The 14,859-nt window shown below is 43.0% G+C and overlaps 1 protein-coding gene across 2 annotated transcripts in view; it reads left to right on the top strand.

Moving 5' to 3' along the window:
• The first annotated feature begins 1,112 nt into the window (after window positions 1-1,112).
• Window positions 1,113-14,859, top strand: part of ZNF704 (zinc finger protein 704) — a 239,579-nt gene continuing 225,832 nt past the window's right edge. For both annotated transcript variants that reach the window (XR_013553520.2, XM_060610787.3), the window contains exon 1: window positions 1,113-1,711. Coding sequence is in view for 1 of the 2 variants with exons in the window: in XM_060610787.3 (XP_060466770.1) it covers window positions 1,223-1,711 (489 nt within the window). In the remaining variant the exon portion in view is untranslated. The remainder of the gene's footprint in view (window positions 1,712-14,859) is intronic.

Raw genomic sequence — 14,859 nt, 5'->3', positions numbered from 1 at the left:
CAAACAGTAGCACCTGACTTGTCTTTGCCACACCTGGAAATCCTCAGTGTCGTTAGTGATATGGTAACCTAGTTATGTGCTTGGTTTCCAGACTCTTACTTCATATTAGCTTTTAAAAATAACAAACTCAGGCCATCTTGAACCATTGCCCCAGTTTGTTTCTCCAAAGGCCTCAGTAGTGCCAGAGGTCTACAGACTGAATGGTGAAGCCGAAAGCTTCCTGGAAGGGGGCCGTTATAATCAGGTACTTAAGGTAAACATGCAGGCTTGAAAGCTGAAAGACTTACAGACTTAGCACAGTGCCAAGAGAGCTCAATGGACAGGGCCTAGATTGGTGCTGTCGAAGACTAAGATTGGCAGGCAATGTCATGAAACGGTATCTTGAAAACCCAAGTGAGTCGGATGATTCATATTGGGAAGTGGCCCCAAATCTCAGATTGATACACCTCCCCGGATTTCACAGAAGGACAAGAGTAGTCGCCTTGCACCGCAGAGACCATTGAAAACGACTTGCGGCAAATCTCTTCCTTCAAACTCTTGAGTTTGACCAACAGCCTTACTTCCAGCAAAGTCTTCCGCCCACCCTGCAGAAGGAATAATCAGCTGCGGGTTAGCGTTTGCCCCAGCGTCTGGGCCAAATGCTTAGAAGCACCAGATTTGCGGAGGCTGTGGGTAGGGAAAATAAATCCAGTCCGGGTTTTGTCTGAACGGGGGGACCGGAGAGCTGCGAGGAATGGCTCGAGAAGAGGGGGGCGGTGGTGGAAAACACTCAACACAAACAGCTCGCGCCGAGGGACGGCAGCTGTAGGCCCGGACCGCGCGGGCGCAGCGGGCCGGGAGAGGCGCGCGCGGGCCCGGCCGCCGGCCGCATGGAGCGCAGCGCGGCCCGCGGCTCCCGGGCGGCAGCGGCGGCGGCGGCGGCGGAGGCGGCAGCGCGCCGCTCGCTCACACCCACCCCCGCCCGCGGCCGCCGCGCCGCCCCGCCGTAGCTGCCGGCCGCCGGCGTCCCCGCGGGCCGGTCCAGCGAAGGCGGCGCCCGCGCCTCTGCAGCCAGTGGCAGCTGCAAGCCCGGGGAGGCGGCTCCCGCAGCGCCCCGCAGCCCCGCGCCCCGGGCGCCTGCGACCACAGCGGCCGCCCGGGGAGGAAGAGGAGGGGAAGGAGGAGGAGGAGGAGGTGACAAACTCTCCGGCTCCGAGCCGCGGCTGGCAGCCCGCGGTCAGGCATGCAGGCGCGGCGTCTAGCCAAGCGCTCCAGCCTGGGCAGCCGCCGGGGGGGCGCCACGCTGCAGGCGCCCGGACCCGCGCCCGCCAAGGAAGGCACCTTGCCCGGGCTCCCGCCCCTCGGCCCGGGCCCGGCCCCGGCCCCGGCCCCAGAGAGCTGGAGGCCGCCGCTGCCGCCGCCGCGCAGCGCCGGGACCGGCCCCCCTCGGGCCGCCGGGGCCGCCGCCGCCTCGTCGCCCGTGCTGCTGCTTCTGGGGGAGGAAGACGAGGACGAGGAAGGCGGGAGCAGGCGGCGGAGGGGGCTCGGGCGGGTGGAGGAGAAGCCCCGAGGGGGCGCGGAGGAGGAGGATGACGACGAGGAAGACGAGGACGAGGAGGTGGTCGTCGAGGTGGTGGACGGCGACGAAGACGAGGAGGACAGCGAGGAGCGCTTCCTGCCCCTCGGCCCCGGCCGCGCGGTCCTCAAGGGCCCGGCCCGGGGCGCGTTGAAGGTGCGTGCTGGGCACAGCGGCGCGCGCGGGACCCGCCGGCCCGGGGAGGGAGACGGGCCCCGGCCCCGGGGCTAGGAGCGGGCTGAGGCCGGGGACTGGCGACCGGTGGAGGCCGGGCCGGGAGGGGTGTGTCAGGCGGCGCCGGTGCAGAGCGAGGGAACTGGTTAGCTCACACCTCGGGCCCCCAGCACCTTTTCGAGGCGGTCCCCCCCGCCCCCCAGTTCCTCAAAGGCCGGGTCGGGTTTGTTGTCTCGTGTGGGTGCAGGAAAAGGACACTTCTCCCCAGTGAGGTAGGGAACTTGGAGATGGGACGAGGTAGGCGCGGGTTTACGCCGGGTGGGGACGCGCGAGGTAAGAGAGGGAGTGAGATTTTATTCTTCCCCGAGGAAGCAGGAGTATTCTCCGTATTCTGAGGGCTAGCCAAGCTTATTGAAACTAGTAAGCAGCTTCTCTTGTCAATCTCTCAATCCCTTCTTCATCCAAGAACAATTGTTGATGAGTTTCCATCACAGATGTTTGTAAGGGAACCGGTAAGCCCAAAGCAAAAACCAAGCCCTTGGTTTCTACCTGCATTTAGCTGGCAGCTTTTGGCATTCCCGACCCTCCCGACCCCCCCATTTAAACTCGACATTGTTTAGCCTTTGGGTTTTTTTCCCTCCTCGGAATTGCAAATGGGGAAAAAAGAGGAAATTGGGAAAAGTGGGGGGGGGGGGGGTGATAATTTGGCATTTAAAATGGATGTGAATTTCTGCTGAGAATTCTAGTGAAGTCTCTTGTGCACTGAAGCACAGAGAGATTTTTCCGTTTGTGTATCTTCAGGAGATAAGGGGTTTATTATTACACAACTGACTGGCTGGGCTTTCAGGCATGCGATTGGACAAAGCAAACCACGTTGAGGTTCATGCACAGTGTATGTTGCTAAGAAGTTTTGAGGGCAGCAAGTGGTAAGCGATGAAGTTAGTGTTTTTCCTCAAGAGTGGTTCTTAAAATCAACTGAGTAACTATTTACCGGAGTTTTCAGAGGATAGTGGTATATCAGGAAGAAAAGAAATACATAAACAAGTGAGCTTAATAGAGACTATTTATCTTCTGGGGCTTGGGGGAAAAAAAAAAAACTCCTCAAAGCATGAAATTGCAATTCCAAAGAAATGCTAAACATCAGCATTTAGAATATCCCAGAATAGACATAGGCACAAATTTGTTTCCTAGACCACCCTGGAAGTACGGGCTCTGGGAGTGAGAAATTTTCAGCAAGTAGTCATTCGGGATGATAGTTTTTGACAGTTGCTTGTTGGAATCCAGACCATGAGCTACTCATTACCATGGTCTGCTAAAAAGCCTGCATTGTATGGCTACAGGATATAGCTGGGATTGGAATTAAGTCACATGCATCAGTGACACTGAGTAACGCGAGTAGTGATTCCTTAGTGTTTTTGCCCAGAAATACTGACAGAAAAATTAATTGTAATTTATGCTCCGTGATCAAAGTAAACCCAATGTAGGAAAAAAATCAAACCTATGGAAACAGAATAACTAGGGTGTGATGATTCACATTATCAAAAAAGATTGTTTACATCTCCAGACAAATTTCTGTTACATTCTTTAAAAATGGGCTTCATTTTATAGCATTGTTTGCCCACAGCTTTGCAGTAATGTATACATTGAATAGCTTGAGGTATAATTATTTTTATTTTTTACTGCTTTCATGACATCCTGACACTGCATCTGAAGAGATTTTCTAATAGGTCATTTTTTCCTAATATTTTATTCGAATGCATATACAGTGTCAACAACTTATGCATATACTTATGCATTCATTTATTCAAATATTTATTGAGCACCTCCAGTGTGTGAGGTACTCTTCTAGAACGTAGCTGTGAGCGCCTTCCAGATGCACACATCTAGTGAAAAGAGTCATAGCAACAACAAACAAGTATGGCACTTGAGATTGTGATTGCGTGCTATGAGGGAAATAATGATGTCACAGAGTCTAGGCGAAAGAAGAGACAGCTGCTGTGGTATGGGGTAGACTTCCATGAGGAAGGGACATTTGATCTGAGGCCTGACACATGCACTTTGGGAAGATCTTTCCAGCAGAGGGAATAACAGTTGCAAAAGTCTTGAGGCGGGAAGGAGAAAAAGGTGAATGTGGCTGGAACTTGGTAGGTACGAGATATGTCAGGGAGGCAGGTAGGAGCCAGCAACATAGGGCTTGGTGGGCCTTTCTAAAGTAGAGTATGAAGTTTTTGGCAAGCCGTAGGCAGTAAAGGCATATGAGGTAGTTTGCATTTTTAAAAAATTCCTGCTGTATAGAGTATAGAAGACAGCAGGGAGAAGCAAGGAGACCAGTTGGGTGGCTACTGCTGCAGTCTGGTGAGAGGTGAGGGCAGTTTGGATTAACTAGGTTGACAGGAGTGGAGTTAGAGAGGAGTGGACAGATTCAGGATCTTTTGTGAAGATCAGCCTATAAGGACTTGCTGATGGCTCAGGGGAGGAGGGTGAAGGAATGAGAGGCCCCAGTGTAGAGGTTTGTTAAATGTGCCATTTGCTGAGATTGGGAAAACTGGGGGAACAACCAATTTTATGAAAGAAAAATCAAGTGTTCTTTTTGGTCATGTTAAGTCTGAGATGACAATTAGACATGCAAATGGAGATGCAATTAGGCAGCTGGCTGTAGGATGTGGAGCTGAGGGGAGAGGTCAGGGCTAGAGAGAAAAATTTGGGAGTCGGTAGCATGTTGATGTCATTTAAAGCTGGGGACTAGAAAGGGAGTGTAGGTCAAAGGAGGACAGCCTTGGGCCAGACTTGGACACGTCACTATTTAAGTTTGGGTGTAGGAGAAGCCAGCAAAGATGAATGAGAAGCAGCAGCCAAACAAATTGATGGAAACCAGAGAATGTAAAGTCCCATAAGCCAAGAAGAAATAGTTCAAAAGGTGGAGAGTGCTGAACAGTTGAATGCTACTGGGATGTTGAGTAAGATAGGCATAGAGATATATCCACTTAGATTAGATAATGTGGAGCTTATTGGTGTTCTTGACAAAAGAATGCAAAGGCAGAATGCAAAGGCAGTGATGTCCTCACCTCTCACTGAATGGGAGGTGAGGACATAGTGACACATCTGAAAAACCCTCTTAACAAGTTTTATTGGAAAAGAGAGAAGAGAGAGGGACTATCTGGAGGGCATATGGTCTATATTTTTTTTAACATAGGGTACAGTAGACTCTAGTGTAAGGACTACAGCATTATGGGAATTTCTTTTGGGGGAGGGGGATGCCTTCATTTTCCGTTGCTGTGTGACAAATCACCACAAACTTTTTGGCTTACAGCATTTCTCACAGTATCTGTGGGTTAAAAATCAGGTTCCACCTAACTGGGTCTTTGCAGTGTCTCACAAGGCTGCAGTCAAGGTGTTAAGTGTGCTGTGTTTTCATCAGAAGGCTTAACTGGGGAAGAATGCATTTCTAAGTTCATTCAGGTTGTGAGCAGAATTCATTCCCATGCATTTGCAGGTTTGACGGTCCCAGCTTCTTGCTGGCTATTGCTTGGATCCCCTTTGCTCCACCCACATTTTTACTCCCCATAGTGCTTTGTCACTTGAACTTCCTCAATACGGCCTCTTACTTCATCAAGCCAGCAAGAGGAATCTTAGCGCCTGTCTTAGGAAGGTAGAATCTCTCATAATTCACTATAATCACAGGAACAGTACGCCATTATTTTTGCCATATTCTGTTGGTTAGTACTGGGTCATAAGTTCCACCCACACTAATGGAAGGAGATATACAAGGGCATGAATACCCTTGGAAGAGGGTGAGGATCCTTGGGAGTCGTGTTAGGGAAGAACCAAAGATGCAGAGAGAAGAGAGAAATTGCAGAAGGAAAGTCCTTGGGAAAGCCACAGTGGAGGGGACGTGTAACCCAATCACAGGGGTTGCCTTTAACAGAAGCAAAGAAACTTCTTCCATTGAATTAAAGAAAAGGTAGGGAAAATGGGTAGTTGTATATTGTATGATAGTCAAATGAAGTAGTATTTGTCTTATGGCTTCTATTTTCTATCTTATGGCTTCTATCAACTGAGAGTGGAGGAGAGTTGAAGGCTTGGCACAGTGCTGTGGGAGAGTAGGAGAGCAAACATACTGAGAAAGCAAACAGAGCTGCCAGAGAGTATCAAGGGCCCATCTGATATCTGTGGTTTTCCACTTATGGTGCAAGCAAGTCTGACTTGGTATGTGATTGTCCCAAATTCATTCCATGACTCATGCATGGAATAATAGTAATAAATAATGGTTATTGACTATCTAGTATGGTCAGTTGGTACAAGTCTAAATGTATAGTCTCATTTCAACTATTTATTTCATATCCATGAGGCAGGCATTATTATTATCATCCTCATTTTACAGAGGTGCTAAGCAACATAAAGATATACAGGTATTAGGTGGCAGAGCAGGTGTTTGAGCCTTGGGAAGTTGAACTCCAGAGCTATCACCCTTATTCCTTATACCATATTGTCTCCTTGTAGACAAAGCAGAGAGCAGGATTCCTCAGGGATAACGGTTAGCCAGCTGGATGAGCAATGGAAAGAAAGAGAAGATCATACTGTTGAGGAAGTTGGTATACCTGTGACTTAAGAAAAGTAAGCTGTGATTTAAGAAAAGGACAGGAGGGGGGTGAGGGATGGTGAAGAGGTCATAGGTTAGTGGGTTGGAGAAAACAAAGAGTTAACCAATAAAATCAATAAAACAATGGGAATGGAATAAATGCAGGACAGTTTGGGTTCTAAAAATATCATCAGTATGAATGAATATTTGCCAAATATTTTTAAACCAAGAACTATACTAAATGCTGTATATGAAAGAAGGTTTCATTAGAAATTATAATTTGGGAATCAATATGGCTCTTTCTCCACAACTGAGGATAGAGATGAAATACCACACCTGAGGTAGGGGGGGCCACCTACTGGGAGCATGGTTCACATCCGTGGCCTGAGCTTCTAGTCACCTAAATGGAATCTCCCATAATTTATTTGGGGTTTATATACCCCAGGAGGACTTGGGATGGCCAAGGAGATTGACGAATAGGTGCTATAAAGTATCTGAGATGTATTGCTTGATTATTGTAACGGACACTAATCTAGGCTTTAAATGAGATAACAAAGAAACTTTGTATTGCACCTTTCTGTTTCTGATCAAAGGAAGCTTACGTATTTATGTGCAGTGGTGAGATTCTGCCCTCCACCCCCCAAAAATGTGAACCTCCTAGGCTCCTATATAAGGAACACTAAGCACAGTAAATAATATCTTTATCCAGAGTTTAATAAAAAAAAAAAATACAAGGACAATGTCAAATGGAGGAAGGATTCAATAGTAAGTTGCTATTCAATTAAGCAAAACAGCAGGGGCAGAGATAACGAGGCCCAGGGTTGTGCTCTGTGATGCTGTGCCTTAGTGTAGGGACAAGAACTGAAGCATCTGAAGAGATTGATCATTTGTTGGCATAATGGTTTAGGAAAAAACTGGATATGAAAGACTGGTAGTACTTCTATCAAGAGTTCATCTACTGGGGCATCTGGCTGGCTCAGTCAGTTAAGCATCCGACTTCGGCTCAGGTCATGATCCCATGGTTCATGAGTTCAAGCCCTGCATCAGGCTCTGTGTTGACAGCTGGGAGCCTGGAGCCTGCTTCACATTCTGTGTCTCCCTCTCTCTCTGCCCCTGCCCTGCTCACACTCTCTCTCTCAAAAAGTGAATAAATTAAATATATATATATATATATATATATATATATATATATATATATGAGTTCATCTATTGAAAAACCATGAAGAAAGATGTTTAAATGAGATAATACCTGTCAAAGTTCCTACTCTCGGTACTCAATAAATATTAATTGAATGGAATCTGCTTCCTAGGTGCCAGCTCTTCAAGGATGGTTAACACATCTATTAGACTATATCTTGAATATCAGATGACTTTTAAGAATCCTTTGGCAGAGTCTGTGCAGCAAACACTGAATTCCAATTTGCTAACAAGCATGTGTCTTACAAATGCTCTGTGTTGGCTCAAGTGAAAGACATGTGCTTAAGATACCAGACAGAGTTGTCATTCACTGAATCATAGACTGCTGGAGTTGGAAGGGAAACAGAGATTATCTAGTAATCCAATACCCTCATTTGACCACTGAGGACACTGAGACCATGAAAGGTGGAATGCCTTGTCCAGCTAGGGCTGCTTAGCGAGTTTGGTGGGGCTAGGATTAGCACCCTGATCTGCCAACCTCAAGTTATGACCCTCAAGTTAGTTTCTTGTGCTAAGAATGTTCTGCCATTCACTCCCTTAGAACTGTGGCTAGAGAGATCACAACTTTCTGAAGTGATCTGCCAGTTGATAAGTTGCTTATCAACTTCTATTTGTGGAAAGTTCTTCCTTCCTACATAAAGTACCTCAGGCAGAGGTGACCTCACCGCGGCTGTGGTCGCATGTGATAGGCTGGGCGGGACCCCCTGAGAATCCTGCCTGGGCCAATCCCTCATCCCTGTGCAGTTTCCAAAGGACATGTGTACTCAGCCCTTAACTGGGACCTCTCCTCCTTCGCCGAAATGTTCCTACTAGTTGATTATAGAAGCATTAGAAAAAAGAGGGGGAAAAGCAAGAAGCCAAGACCTATCTTGAATCTTCTTACCCCTGACTCTTACTGAGAAGGAGGCAGAGGCAGTTACAGCCCTGTGTGTGCTTGACTTCTTAAAACACAGAGACACTATTCATTTGTAAATCTGTCCCAGTCAGATTACTGTGTCTTCCACCTCAAGAAGGGTTCAGAGAGGAGAGAGGCACGGGAGCATTTCCCCTCCCCCTTCAGTGTGCAGGATCAGAACTTCTGACCTGAGCTACTGGTCTTGTCACAGTGACTTGATACAAAGTCTGCTAAAGTCAAGGAAATTTGCCCTGTCCAATCTCACCTTAAGGTGAATGCCTGGTTTCCATTAGACTTTCTGAAGTATTTGAGAATATTCGGAGGCTCTCATAACCAGCCAGAATTCTGGCCTAGCCAATCTCTATCGTTGAAATAAGGGTGATTCTCTTTGGGTTTGTTGTTCATGTTCCTGTCCATTCCCTTTGTAGAAATTTATTGTGGGCTCTTGCTTATCATGTCCCTAATACACATGTGGGAAGTAACAGTGAATAAGACCTACTTTCAGGGAGCCCACAGTCTAACAAATTCCTGCCAAATTGTCTGTAAAGAAGTTTGAAGCCCTTTTTCTTCTTTATCCCTAAGATCAAAATTAGATCTGCTGAGAGACTTTACTTGTCTACCACAATCTGGGATGTAATTTTGATACGTACCCTAAAACAATTGTAGCCAAACAGTCTATACTAAGAAGATTGTGTGGTTTGGTCAGGAGGTAATTTCTGAGTAGCTAGTCTAAGCATGAGTTTAAATCACTGAATCTGGCATATAACCTTGGTTGCTCTCATTGGATGAAATGGAACAGAGTATCACTGTGAGATAGGTGTAGTAGAATTAAAGTGATTAAATTTTTACGCTTCGTCGAAGATACTGTTTTGGAAAGTCCAGTGTTACGATTTATATGTAGGGGAAACAGGCTCAACTCTAGAGTTTTGAAGGCAGGTCTGGGAGTTTAGGGTAAAGAGGTTAGCAGTAACATATGGGGGGTACGTTCAACTTGCAGAACATGGGACCTTGAGGTGCAAAGAAATAAAGGGATCCTGCCTTTATGTTGCTCTACGAGGACTGACTTACAGCGTGTTGTATTGATGCTCTGCCCTACAGTTACCAGTAACACACTTGCTTTCCTTATGTTTTTGTCATAATGGAAGGTTAAGTGCAAGTAAAATCTTCCTGATTCAGACTAATTGGGGATGGCTCGTCAAAATAAGTGAATGTCAAAAGTGCTCCAACATTTTAAATGAAATCCATATTTTAAAGAGGTGGTGTGCCTTGAATCAAACCTGCAGACAGAATAATTTGAGTCCATTAGTGTGACCTTCATTGTGGGCTCTTCAGTGAGATGGGAGAGAGCAGGCTTGAGTCAAAGCAGGTGTTCCTGCTAGCTACGCCTTTCTCCACTTTACCTCTCTGTAGATAGATCAAGAAGTGATATAACACAGGGTCTGGATTCAAATTCTGGCTTCTCTATTTGCTAGTCGTATGGCCATATCAAGTTGCTTAACATCTGTATGCTTTGTTTGCATCTATAAAATTAGGACAATGTTGTCTTGTCATTGCCTGTTGTTATTGAATATGGCCCAAAGACCTCCTGAAATTTGAAATGGATGGCAGTTTATCTCTTTTGTGGTTTCAGAGAATCTTTTATAAAATTTTGCTCAAGGATACAAAATTCCACAGTTATTTTGACTATTACAACCTCCTCCTTATTATGTTACCAAGGTATTTAAGAGAACTCCTTCCTGAAGTGACTTCGTTCATCTGAATTCTCTGGTTCCATTGTATATGTGGTGAGCTTGAATCTTCCTTTTTATCTCAGGAAGCTGTGAGCCATTTATATACTTGTGCAAAGAGGACAGATATTCTGTCTCTTAGGTTCATAGTCTGCTCAGATCCATAGCTCTTATACTAGAATAAACGCTACTATCCAAAGAGGTGAGAAGAGTTTTATCATATGCATTGAACATGTGTTGTTTAAAAGCTGTGGTAAGGGGGCGCCTGGGTGGCTCAGTTGGTTAAGCATCCAACTTCAGCTCAGGTCATGATCTCACGGTTTGTAGGTTCGAGCCCCGTGTCAGGCTCTATGCTGACAGCTCAGAGCCTGGAGCCTGCTTTGGATTCTGTGCCTCTCTCTCTGCTTCTTCCCCCCCACCCCCACTCTTTCTCTCTCTCTCAAAAATAAACATTAAAAAATAGTTTTTTAAAACAGCTGTGGTGAAAATAACAGTAATGTCATCTTCCACCACCTCTCACTTCATACGGCGAAGAATCTCCGAGGTGTGGGTTTGTCCTTCCTGTTCTCCTCTGCATTTGAGTCTAAGACCTGTTGTACTTTTGTTTGGTCAAGAAGTCATTCTTTGTTCTTTCAGTAGATTGGGATGTGTAGCCCAAAGTGTACCTTTCAACTCTGGTACCTACTTGCTTCTACTATTAGGGAGAGATCCAGAAGGAGGAGAAAAGGACACTATGGTTAAACAACTTGGGGAAATTCTGGTTAAGAACAGAGACATAGTTTTTTTTTTGTTTTTTCGTTTTTTTTTTTTTTTTAAGTTACAAAACATTTTAAACATAGAGGAAGTTGGAAGAATAGTACAACACCCATATACCTATAAATATATAAAGAAGTTATTGATCATAGATGCCAATGGCCATTTTGAGTTTCTAAGAAGGTGAATACATTTAGATACATTTAGAAAATACTGGTTTATAATTATTTTTATAAATGAGAAATCCGTGGATAAGTATCTTATATTTGGGATAAATAACTGAAACTGCATTTAAAAAAAATTATTTTGAGAGAGAATGAAACCAAGTGCGAGCAGGGGAGGGGCAGAGAGACAGAGTGAGGGAGAAAGAGAGAGAATCCCAAGCAGGCTATACACTGTCAGCACAGAGCCCAACATGGGGCTGGGCCCTAAAATCGAGTGACATCATGACCTGAGTCAAAACCAAGAGTCAGATGCTAAAATGACTGAGCCACCCAGGTGCCCCTAAAGCTGCATTATTAAAGAAATAAACTGTCACACATGCAGAGAAAGATTAAAGTGTTGTTTGTGGGTCATGCAACCTTTGAAATATTTTCCCTAATAAAGCTGATAATTTTTTCAGTGTCAAGTTTCTAAAACAAACAAACAAACAAACAAAAAAGAGTATTTCATGTGGTAAATTTTCACCTGTGTATCTGTGAATACCATTCTTGTGTGTGAAGTTTAAAAACTGGTAGAGAACACTACCTTTCTTGGTATATCAGTCTCCATTAAGGGTCAAGTGGAGGAGATGGCAGTTGTGAGAGGTGCCATCATAACAGAATTAAAAAGTGCCAAGGGAACAGAAAATCACAAGGTGTTTATACCCAGGAAAGAGTATCCGATAATATGTTTTCCACATTCTAAAAGGAAAATGACTTAAAATAGCAGAATAGTCTAAATGAAAAGAGCATATACAGTGGGTAGGATATTCAGATTGACACATTTTCTGTCAGCAACAGTGTGACTATTGCATAAAGGAGTTAAGCATTTGTGAACACTGAATACATTGTATAAGGACTCATATTGTTCAATATTTATTTCAGTATTACCCAACATTTAATGTATTATAATTCATGGAGGAACCTCAGAGTTAACGTCAGTTGACCCTCTTTGTAATCTTGGAAGGTGAATATTATTATCCCCATTTATATTTGTGGAAAATAAACCCAGAGAAGAATAGGTCAGTTTCTTCTGTCTGTCTATCTATCATAATTTTGTACCAAATAACATAGATATTTGTCAAACACTGAAGAAAACAGTGAGGACCAACAGATTTAAGAACTTAAATCTGGTACTTAAGCAACAGTGGTAATTTAAAGAGATAGTATTTTGGGGTAAATTATAAAAACAATATGAAATGTAGTTTTTATAGGTTGTCATAAACATTTCGTGTAGCTTGTGCATGCTTTACAAGTCAACTACAAGAGCTTAGTAAAGGCCAATCAATACTCACTAATTTCCGTTAATTTAGGTTAGGTCCCAAAGTTTATTTAAATAACATTTTTTTTAAAAAGTAAACTTTTGAGGCATTAAGGGAAAGACAACTTGTTGCATACAAGGGAGCCCCTATGACTATCAAATTCCTCAGCAAAAACATTACAGGCCAGATGGGAGTAGCATGATATAATCAAAATGCTAAAAGGGAGAAAATTTCAACCAAGAATACTATGCCAAGGAAGGTTATCATTCAGAATTGAAGAAGAGAACTTTTTAGAAAAACAGAAGCCAGAGGAATTCATCACTGCTAAACCAAGCCTTACAAGATGTTAAAGGAGCTTCTTTAAGCTGAAAAGAAAGGGCACTAATTAGTAACAAGAAAACATATGAAAGTAAAACTGTTACCAGTAAAGGTAAATATATAGTAAATGTAGTGAATTAATCACTTATGAAGCTTATGTAAAAATTAAAAGACAAAAGTAGTAAAAAAAAAACAAACAAAAAACTATACCTACAATAATTAATTAAGGGATACACAAAAGAATGTAAAATGTGACATTAAAAACATAAAACTTGGGGGAAAGGAGTAAAATGGGAGAGTTTTAGAATGGGTCCAAGCTTAACTTGCTATTAACTTGTTATAAAATAGACTGTTATATACATACACTGTTATATGTACCTCATGGTAAGTACAAAGCAAAAACCTATAGTAGATACACAAAAAATAAAATGAGAAAGGAACCTAAGAAAATTACACTACAGAAAATCATTAGAAGACAAGAAAAGAAAACAAGAGAACAATGGAACAGAGAGAAACTACAAAACAGCCAGAAAACAACTAACAAAATGGCAATAATACATACCTATCGGTAATTACTTTAAATGTAAATGGACTAAATTCTCCAATCAGGAGACACAGAGTAGCTGAATGGATTTAAAAAACAAGACCCATCTATATACTGTCTATAAGAGACTCACTTCAGATGTAAGGACACACATATACTGAAAGTAAAGGGATGGAAAAAGATGTTTCATGCAAATGGAAACCAGAAGAAATCCGAGGTAGCTATACTTATCAGATAAAATAGGCTTTAAAACAAAAATTATAATAAAAGACAAATATGGGCATTACATAATGATAAAGGGTTAGTCCAGCAAGAAGATATAACATTTGTAAATATTTATCCACCCAACATAGAAGCATCTAAATTTACAAAACAAATATTAACAGATTTAAAGGAGAAATTGACAGCAATATAATAATGCAAGGGGACTTTAATATCCCACTTATATCAATGGGCAGATCATCCGGGCAGAGAATCAATAAGGAAGTAACAGCATTAAATGACATATTAGGTCCAATGGGCTTAATAGATATATACAGAACATTTCATCCAAGAGCTGCAGTATACACATCCTTCTTCTTTTTTTTGAAAGGTTATTTATTTATTTTGAGAGAGACAACGTGAGTGGGGGAGGGGCAGAAGGAGAGGGAGAGGGAGAGAGAGAGAGAGAGAGAGAGAGAGAGAGAGAATCCCAACCAGGCTCTGTGCTGCCGGCACAGAGCCTTGATGTGAAGCTCAAACTCATGAAATTGTGAGATCATGACCTGAGACAAGACCAAGAGTTGGATGCCACCCAGGTGCCCCTACACATTCTTCTTGAATGCATGTGGAATTTAAGTGTGCATATTCTCTGAGGCAGACCATATGTTAAGCCACAGAACAAGTCTTACTAAATTCAAGAAGATTGAAACCATGTTAAGCATCTTTTCCAACCACGATGGTATGAAACTAGAAATCAATTACAAGTATAAAACTGGAAAAATCGCAAATATGTGGAAAATAAAAGACCTACTGAACAACCACTTGGTCAATGTAGAAATCAAAGGAGAGATAAAAAAATACCTTGAGACAAATGATAATGGACGTTTAACATACCAAAGTCTGTGTGATACAGCAAAAGCAGTTCTAAGAGGGAAGTTTATAGCAACACATGCCTACCTCAAGAAATAAGAAAAATCTCAAATAATCTAACTTTACACCAAAGGGAAATAGAAGAGCAAATGAAGTCTAGAGTTGGTAGAAGGAAGGAAATAATAGAGGAGAAATAAATTTAAAAAAAGACTAAAAATACAATGGAAAAGATCAATGAAATTAAAACCCGTTTTTTTTTAAAAGAAAATTGGCAAAGTCTAGTGACTAGACTCACTAGGGATAAAGGAGAGAGGGCTCAAATAAATAAAGTCAGAAATGAAAGAAGTTACAACTGCTATACCAAGGAAATACAAAGGACCAGCAGAGACTACTATGCCAACAAATTGGACAATCTAGAAGAAATGGATAAACTTCTAGAAACATAGTATCTTCTAAGACCATGATGAAATAGAAAAATCTTAACAGACTGATTACTAGTAAAGTGATTCAATCAGTAATCAAAAAACTCTGAACAAACAAAAGCTCAAGACCAAGAGGTGATTTATACTGGTGATTTATACTAA

Source organism: Panthera onca, chromosome F2, assembly GCF_046562875.1.
Source record: "Panthera onca isolate mPanOnc1 chromosome F2, mPanOnc1 haplotype 2, whole genome shotgun sequence".
Taxonomy (NCBI): Eukaryota; Metazoa; Chordata; class Mammalia; order Carnivora; family Felidae; genus Panthera; species Panthera onca.
The sequence above is the reverse complement of the archived record's forward strand: the minus strand, read 5'-3'. Positions and strand labels throughout refer to the sequence as shown.